This window comes from Oncorhynchus tshawytscha, unplaced genomic scaffold, assembly GCF_018296145.1.
Source record: "Oncorhynchus tshawytscha isolate Ot180627B unplaced genomic scaffold, Otsh_v2.0 Un_contig_7743_pilon_pilon, whole genome shotgun sequence".
In the NCBI taxonomy this organism is placed as follows: domain Eukaryota; kingdom Metazoa; phylum Chordata; class Actinopteri; order Salmoniformes; family Salmonidae; genus Oncorhynchus; species Oncorhynchus tshawytscha.
In genome coordinates, this window is record NW_024609214.1 from 102,501 (window position 1) to 113,810 (window position 11,310).

Sequence of the window (11,310 nt, forward strand, 5' to 3'; positions counted from 1 at the left end):
TCTCTCTATTCTCCACCCCCTCTCCACCCCACCTCTCTCTCTTTCTCTCTATTCTCCACCCTCTCCACCCCACCTCTCTCTCTTTCTCTCTATTCTCCACCCCTCTCCACCGCACCCCTCTCTATTCTTCACCCCACCTCTCTCTCTTTCTCTCTATTCTCCACCTGTTCAACCTCTCTTTCTCTCTATTCTGTCCCCTTTCTCTCCACCCACCTCTCTCTTTCTCTCTATTCAGCCCACCCCCTCTCCACCCACCTCCTCTCTTTCTCTATATTCTCCACCCCCTCTCCACCCCACCTCTCTCTCTTTCTCTCTATTCCCCACCCCCTCTCCACCCCTCTCCACCCCTCTCTCTTTCTCTCTATTCTCCACCCCACCCCCACCTCTCTCCTTTCTCTCTATTCTCCACCCCCCCCCTCTCTCTTTCTCTCTATTCTCCACCCCACCTCTCTCTCTTTCTCTCTATTCCCCACCCCCTCTCCACCCCACCTCTCGCTCTCTCTATTCTATTCTCCACCCCTCTCCACCGCACCTCTCTCTCTCTATTCTCCACCCTCTCCACCGCACCTCTCTCTCTATTCTCCACCCCTCTCCACCGCACCTCTCTCTCTCTATTCTCCACCCCTCTCCACCGCACCTCTCTCTCTATTCTCCACCCCCTCTCCACCCCACCTCTCGCTCTCTCTCTCTTCAGGTTCAAACAGTAGCAAAGAAAGTGTCAGTGATGCCCCCGAACCAGACAGAACCTGTCATAGTCAGCAAGAAGAAACTGGAGTTCAAATGGGGCATGAATGTTCTGGGTGAGAGAATGCTATGGTTCTTTCCTCTCTATTCACTGAGGGGGCAACAATGTCCTGTTCGGTTCAACTCTCTTTCTGTTGATTGGACGGAATACTATTATGTTTATTTCCTTTTGTTTCTTTGGTTTAGTTATATTCATCATGTATTCATCATTCATGTTGAGAGAGCACATTGGTTATTTATGAACAGATGATTTAATGTTGTAATGATGTTTTCTGAAGGTTTAATTGGGTTCTTCATCACATTTGGAATGTGCATGGGGAAGATGGGAGAGAAGGGGAAGCTCATGTCAGAGTTCTTCAACATCCTCAACGAGATCATCATGAAGATGGTGGGCATGATCATGTGGTACGTGTCTCTCTGTGTCTTCCTGTCTGTGTCTTCCTGTCTGTGTCTTCCTGTCTGTGTCTTCCTGTCTGTGTCCCTGTCTGTGTCCCTCTCTGTGTCCCTGTCTGTGTCCTTATCTGTGTCCCTGTCTGTGTCCTCCTGTCTGTGTCTTCCTGTCTGTGTCCCTGTCTGTGTCTTCATGTCTGTGTCCTCCTGTCTGTGTCTTCCTGTCTGTGTCACTGTCTGTGTCTTTGTGTATATGTCCCTGTCTGTGTCTTCCTGTCTGTTTCTTCCTGTCTGTGTCCTCTCTGTGTCCCTGTCTGTGTCCTCTCTGTGTCCCTGTCTGTGTCTACCTATCTGTGTCTTCCTGTCTGTGTCCCAGTCTGTGTCTCTGTATGGGTCTGTTTTCCTCCAGTGGAACAGTGGCTGCAGTGCTGAAAAACATTCTATAGACAGTGATGAATAAGGGGAGGACTGCGTACATGAGAAAAATGGTGGGAACTGGGACCAGGGGCAGAGAGAGGATTGGAATGGGGAGAAATATAAGGAGAAGAATTCCCAAAGACATGACAGTGTGTGGAATGCTGAGGACTAGCAGGAGTGGGAGCCGAGCAGAAGCCTTTCTGGTTCCCAGGGGGGAGAGGGTGGAACAGGTCCAGAACCTAATGAATCCATAGACAGGAAAGGAGCCACTAGCTGCTCAATAGGCCAGCACAAATCAGAGCGCAGACAAACTGATGCAGGGCGGGACAGAGGGACGTGGTGAGATCCATGTCCTTGGAGAGCGATGAAAGCCTTGATGCTTTGCAGGACAGTAGCAGACAGTCCAGTAGCACTGAAAAAGCGAGGGAAAAGAGACAGAAAGGGGGAGAGACAGAGACTTCACACGACACTGGCCAAAACCACTGAGAGAGAGAAAAACACACATCCCCTCTCTCTCTCTCTCTCTCTTTCTCTCTCTCTCTCTCTCTCTCTCTCTCTTCTCTCTCTCTCTCTCTCTCTCTCTCTCTCTCTCTCTCTCTCTCTCTCTCTCTCTCTCTCTCTCTCTCTTTCTCTCTCTCTCTCTCTCTCTCTCTCTCTCTCTCTCTCTCTCTCTCTCTCTCTCTCTCTCTCTCTCTCTCCTCTCCACCAAAAAGAAGCACATACTCAGGGACATCTTGATGTGCAGCACATTTTCCAAGGGAACCGTGATCTCAATCAACGTAAATCACCCATTTTACACACTAAACACATGACTCACTACTAGGCCTACAGAGCTGGCCAAACAAACCGGTATGTCTACTAACATGTCACACACAGTACACTAAACACACAGTACACTAAACACACAGTCTCTACACTAAACACACAGTACACTAAACACACAGTACACTAAACAAAGTACACTAAACACACAGTACACTCACTGGTCACACATAGTACACTAAACACACTGGTCAAACATCTTGGATAGTACACTAAACACACTGGTTTCTAAACACACTGGGAACACTGGTCACACATAGTCTAAACACACTGGTACCACTAAAACCTGGTCACACATAATACACTCACTGGTCACACATATTAAACACACTGGTCACATAGTACACTAAACACACTGGTCACACTACACTAAACACACTGGTCACACATAGTACACTAAACATACTGGTAATACATAGCTGGTCACACAGTACACTAAACACACTGTACACTAAACACACTGGTCACACATAGTACACTAAACACACTGTACACTAAACACTGGTCACACACAGTACACTAAACACACTGGTCACACACAGTACACTAAACACACTGGTCACACACAGTACACTAAACACACAGTACACTAAACACACTGGTCAGTACACACACTGGTCACACACAGTACACTAAACACACTGGTCACACACAGTACACTAAACACACTGGTCACACATAGTACACAACTGGTCACACATAGTACACTAAACACACTGGTCACACACCAGTACACTAAACACACTGGTACACTAAACACACTGGTCACACAAGTACACTAAACACACTGGTCACACATAGTACACTAAACACACTGTACACTAAACACTGTACACACTGGTCACACATAGTACACTAAACACACTGGTCACACACAGTACACTAAACACACTGGTCACACATAGTACACTAAACACACTGGTCACACATAGTACACTAAACACACTGGTCACACATAGTACACTAAACACACTGGTCACACACAGTACACTAAACACACTGGTCACACATAGTACACTAAACACACTGGTCACACATAGTACACTAAACACACACACAGTACACTAAACACACAGTACACTAAACACACAGTACACTAAACACAAGTACACTAAACACACAGTACACTAAACACACAGTACACTAAACACACTGGTCACACACAGTACACTAAACACTGGTCACACACAGTACATTAAACACACTGGTCACACACTAAACACACTGGTCACACATAGTACACTAAACACACTGGTCACACATAGTACACTAAACACACTGGTCACACATAGTACACTAAACACACTGGTCACACATAGTACACTAAACACACTGGTCACACATAGTACACTAAACACACTGGTCACACATAGTACACTAAACACACTGGTCACACATAGTACACTAAAACACACTGGTCACACATAGTACACTAAACATACTGGTAATACATAGTACACTAAACACACTGGTCACACATAGTACACTAAACACACTGTACACTAAACACACAGTACACTGGTCACTAAACACAGGTACACAGTACACTACACACTGGTCACACACAGTACACTAAACACACTGGTCACACACAGTACACTACACACTGGTCACACATAGTACACTAAACACACTGGTCAAACATAGTATACTAAACACACTGGTCACACATAGTACACTAAACACACTGGTCACACATAGTACACTAAACACACTGGTCACACATAGTACACTAAACACACTGGTCACACATAGTACACTAAACACACTGGTCACACATAATACACTAAACACACTGGTCACACATAGTACACTAAACACACTGGTCACACATAGTACACTAAACACACTGGTCACACATAGTACACTAAACACACTGTACACTAAACATACTGGTCACACATAGTACACTAAACACACTGGTCACACATAGTACACTAAACACACTGGTCACACATAGTACACTAAAACACAGTACACTAAACACACTGGTCACACACAGTACACTAAACACACTGTACACTAAACACACTGGTCACACACAGTACACTAAACACACTGGTCACACACAGTAAACTAAACATACTGGTCAAACATAGTACACTAAACACACTGGTCACACATAGTACACTAAACACACTGGTCACACATAGTACACTAAACACACTGGTCATACATAGTACACTAAACATACTGGTAATACATAGTACACTAAACACACTGGTCACACATAGTACACTAAACACACTGGTCACACATAGTACACTAAACACACTGGTCACACACAGTACACTAAACACACTGTACACTAAACACACTGGTCACACATAGCACACTAAACACACTGGTCACACATAGTACACTAAACACACTGGTCACACATAGTACACTAAACACACTGGTCACACATAGTACACTAAACACACTGGTAATACACAGTACACTAAAACACTGGTAATATATAGTACACTAAACACACTGGTAGTACACAGTACACTAAACACACTGGTAATACACAGTACACTAAACACACTGGTAATACACAGTACACTAAACACACTGGTAATACACAGTACACTAAACACACTGGTCACACATAGTACACTAAACATACTGGTAATACATAGTACACTAAACACACTGGTCACACATAGTACACTAAACACACTGTACACTAAACACACTGGTCACACATAGTACACTAAACACACTGTACACTAAACACACAGTACACTAAACACACAGTACACTAAACACACTGGTCACACACAGTACACTACACACTGGTCACACACAGTACACTAAACACACTGGTCACACACAGTACACTACACACTGGTCACACATAGTACACTAAACACACTGGTCAAACATAGTATACTAAACACACTGGTCACCCATAGTACACTAAACACACTGGTCACACATAGTACACTAAACACACTGGTCAAACATAGTATACTGAACACACTGGTCACACATAGTACACTAAACACACTGGTCACACATAGTACACTAAACACACTGGTCACACATAGTACACTAAACACACTGGTCACACATAGTACACTAAACACACTGGTCACACATAATACACTAAACACACTGGTCACACACAGTACACTACACACTGGTCACACATAGTACACTAAACACACTGGTCAAACATAGTATACTAAACACACTGTACACTAAACATACTGGTCACACATAGTACACTAAACACACTGGTCACACATAGTACACTAAACACACTGGTCACACATAGTACACTAAACACACAGTACACTAAACACACTGGTCACACACAGTACACTAAACACACTGTACACTAAACACACTGGTCACACACAGTACACTAAACACACTGGTCACACAGTAAACTAAACATACTGGTCAAACATAGTACACTAAACACACTGGTCACACATAGTACACTAAACACACTGGTCACACATAGTACACTAAACACACTGGTCATACATAGTACACTAAACATACTGGTAATACATAGTACACTAAACACACTGGTCACACATAGTACACTAAACACACTGGTCACACATAGTACACTAAACACACTGGTCACACACAGTACACTAAACACACTGTACACTAAACACACTGGTCACACATAGCACACTAAACACACTGGTCACACATAGTACACTAAACACACTGGTCACACATAGTACACTAAACACACTGGTCACACATAGTACACTAAACACACTGGTAATACACAGTACACTAAAACACTGGTAATATATAGTACACTAAACACACTGGTAATACACAGTACACTAAACACACTGGTAATACACAGTACACTAAACACACTGGTAATACACAGTACACTAAACACACTGGTAATACACAGTACACTAAACACACTGGTCACACATAGTACACTAAACATACTGGTAATACATAGTACACTAAACACACTGGTCACACATAGTACACTAAACACACTGTACACTAAACACACTGGTCACACATAGTACACTAAACACACTGTACACTAAACACACAGTACACTAAACACACAGTACACTAAATACACTGGTCACACACAGTACACTACACACTGGTCACACACAGTACACTAAACACACTGGTCACACACAGTACACTACACACTGGTCACACATAGTACACTAAACACACTGGTCAAACATAGTATACTAAACACACTGGTCACACATAGTACACTAAACACACTGGTCACACATAGTACACTAAACACACTGGTCACACATAGTACACTAAACACACTGGTCACACATAGTACACTAAACACACTGGTCACACATAATACACTAAACACACTGGTCACACATAGTACACTAAACACACTGGTCACATAGTACACTAAACATACTGTTAATACATAGTACACTAAACACACTGGTCACACATAGTACACTAAACACACTGTACACTAAACACACTGGTCACACATAGTACACTAAACACACTGTACACCTAACACACTGTACACTAAACACACTGGTCACACATAGTACACTGAACACACTGGTCACACACAGTACACTAAACACACTGGTCACACATAGTACACTAAACATACTGGTCACACATAGTACACTAACCACACTGGTCACACATAGTACTCTAAACACACTGTACACTAAACATACTGGTCACACATAGTACACTAAACACACTGGTCACACATAGTACACTAAACACACTGGTCACACATAGTACACTAAACACACAGTACACTAAACACACTGGTCACACACAGTACACTAAACACACTGGTCACACAAAGTACACTAAACACACTGGTCACACATAGTACACTAAACACACTGTACACCTAACACACTGTACACTAAACACACTGGTCACACATAGTACACTGAACACACTGGTCACACACAGTACACTAAACACACTGGTCACACATAGTACACTAAACACACTAGTCACACATAGTACACTAAACACACTGGTCACACATAGTACACTAAACACACTGGTCACACACAGTACACTAAACACACTGGTCACACAAAGTACACTAAACACACTGGTCACACATAGTACACTAAACACACTGGTAATACACAGTACACTAAACACACAGTACACTAAACACACAGTACACTAAACACACAGTACACTAAACACAAAGTACACTAAACACACAGTACACTAAACACACAGTACACTAAACACACTGGTCACACACAGTACACTAAACACTGGTCACACACAGTACATTAAACACACTGGTCACACACAGTACACTACACACTGGTCACACATAGTACACTAAACACACTGGTCAAACATAGTATACTAAACACACTGGTCACACATAGTACACTAAACACACTGGTCACACATAGTACACTAAACACACTGGTCACACATAGTACACTAAACACACTGGTCACACATAATACAATAAACACACTGGTCACACATAGTACACTAAACACACTGTACACTAAACACACAGTGCACTAAACACACAGTACACTAAACACACTGGTCTCACACAGTACACTACACACTGGTCACACACAGTACACTAAACACACTGGTCACACACAGTACACTACACACTGGTCACACATAGTACACTAAACACACTGGTCAAACATAGTATACTGAACACACTGGTCACACATAGTACACTAAACACACTGGTCACACATAGTACACTAAACACACTGGTCACACATAGTACACTAAACACACTGGTCACACATAGTACACTAAACACACTGGTCACACATAATACACTAAACACACTGGTCACACATAGTACACTAAACACACTGGTCACACATAGTACACTAAACACACTGGTCACACATAGTACACTAAACACACTGTACACTAAACATACTGGTCACACATAGTACACTAAACACACTGGTCACACATAGTACACTAAACACACTGGTCACACATAGTACACTAAACACACAGTACACTAAACACACTGTACACTAAACACACTGGTCACACACAGTACACTAAACACACTGGTCACACACAGTAAACTAAACATACTGGTCACACATAGTACACTAAACACACTGGTCACACATAGTACACTAAACACACTGGTCACACATAGTACACTAAACACACTTGTCATACATAGTACACTAAACATACTGGTAATACACAGTACACTAAACACACTGGTAATACACAGTACACTAAACACACTGGTAATACACAGTACACTAAACACACTGGTCACACATAGTACACTAAACATACTGGTAATACATAGTACACTAAACACACTGGTCACACATAGTACACTAAACACACTGTACACTAAACACACTGGTCACACATAGTACACTAAACACACTGTACACTAAACACACAGTACACTAAACACACAGTACACTAAACACACTGGTCACACACAGTACACTAAACACACTGGTCACACACAGTACACTAAACACACTGGTCACACACAGTACAACACACTGGTCACACATAGTACACTAAACACACTGGTCAAACATAGTATACTAAACACACTGGTCACACATAGTACACTAAACACACTGGTCACACACAGTACACTAAACACACTGGACACACATAGTACACTAAACACACTGGTCACACATAGTACACTAAACACACTGGTCACACATAAACACACTAAACACACAGTACACTAAACACACTGTACACTAAACACACTGGTCACACACAGTACACTAAACACACTGGTCACACACAGTAAACTAAACACTGGTCACACATAGTACACTAAACACACTGGTCACACATAGTACACTAAACACACTGGTCACACATAGTACACTAAACACACTTGTCATACATAGTACACTAAACATACTGGTAATACACAGTACACTAAACACACTGGTAATACACAGTACACTAAACACACTGGTAATACACAGTACACTAAACACACTGGTCACACATAGTACACTAAACATACTGGTAATACATAGTACACTAAACACACTGGTCACACATAGTACACTAAACACACTGTACACTAAACACACTGGTCACACATAGTACACTAAACACACTGTACACTAAACACACAGTACACTAAACACACAGTACACTAAATACACTGGTCACACACAGTAAACACACTGGTCACACACAGTACACTAAACACACTGGTCACACACAGTACACTACACACTGGTCACACATAGTACACTAAACACACTGGTCAAACATAGTATACTAAACACACTGGTCACACATAGTACACTAAACACACTGGTCACACATAGTACACTAAACACACTGGTCACACATAGTACACTAAACACACTGGTCACACATAGTACACTAAACACACTGGTCACACATAATACACTAAACACACTGGTCACACATAGTACACTAAACACACTGGTCACATAGTACACTAAACACACTGGTAATACATAGTACACTAAACACACTGGTCACACATAGTACACTAAACACACTGTACACTAAACACACTGGTCACACATAGTACACTAAACACACTGTACACCTAACACACTGTACACTAAACACACTGGTCACACATAGTACACTGAAGACACTGGTCACACACAGTACACTAAACACACTGGTCACACATAGTACACTAAACATACTGGTCACACATAGTACACTAAACACACTGGTCACACATAGTACACTAAACACACTGGTCACACACAGTACACTAAACACACTGGTCACACAAAGTACACTAAACACACTGGTCACACATAGTACACTAAACACACTGTACACCTAACACACTGTACACTAAACACACTGGTCACACATAGTACACTAAACACACTGGTCACACACAGTACACTAAACACACTGGTCACACATAGTACACTAAACACACTAGTCACACATAGTACACTAAACACACTGGTCACACATAGTACACTAAACACACTGGTCACACACAGTACACTAAACACACTGGTCACACAAAGTACACTAAACACACTGGTCACACATAGTACACTAAACACACTGGTAATACACAGTACACTAAACACACAGTACACTAAACACACAGTACACTAAACACACAGTACACTAAACACACAGTACACTAAACACACAGTACACTAAACACACTGGTCAAACACAGTACACTAAACACTGGTCACACACAGTACATTAAACACACTGGTCACACATAGTACACTACACACTGGTCACACATAGTACACTAAACACACTGGTCACACATAGTACACTAAACACACTGGTCACACATAGTACACTAAACACACTGGTCACACACAGTAAACTAAACATACTGGTCACACATAGTACACTAAACACACTGGTCACACACAGTACACTAAACACACTGGTCACACATAGTACACTAAACACACTAGTCACACATAGTACACTAAACACACTGGTCACACATAGTACACTAAACACACTGGTCACACACAGTACACTAACCACACTGGTCACACAAAGTACACTAAACACACTGGTCACACATAGTACACTAAACACACTGGTAATACACAGTACACTAAACACACAGTACACTAAACACACAGTACACTAAACACACAGTACACTAAACACACAGTACACTAAACACACAGTACACTAAACACACTGGTCACACACAGTACACTAAACACTGGTCACACACAGTACATTAAACACACTGGTCACACACAGTACACTACACACTGGTCACACATAGTACACTAAACACACTGGTCACACATAGTACACTAAACACACTGGTCACACATAGTACACTAAACACACTGGTCACACACAGTAAACTAAACATACTGGTCACACATAGTACACTAAACACACTGGTCACACATAGTACACTAAACACACTGGTCACACATAGTACACTAAACACACTTGTCATACATAGTACAC

The 11,310-nt window shown here is 42.1% G+C and overlaps 1 protein-coding gene across 1 annotated transcript in view; it reads left to right on the forward strand.

Annotated features, from left to right (window-relative positions):
* The window catches only part of LOC121844432 (excitatory amino acid transporter 2-like), an 11,998-nt gene extending 10,418 nt beyond the window's left edge, over positions 1 to 1,580 (forward strand). Inside the window, exons 5-7 of the mRNA XM_042314487.1 lie at positions 695 to 800; positions 1,023 to 1,173; positions 1,511 to 1,580. Coding sequence (XP_042170421.1) covers positions 695 to 800; positions 1,023 to 1,173; positions 1,511 to 1,580 — 327 coding nt within the window. The remainder of the gene's footprint in view (positions 1 to 694; positions 801 to 1,022; positions 1,174 to 1,510) is intronic.
* The last annotated feature ends 9,730 nt before the right edge of the window (positions 1,581 to 11,310 follow it).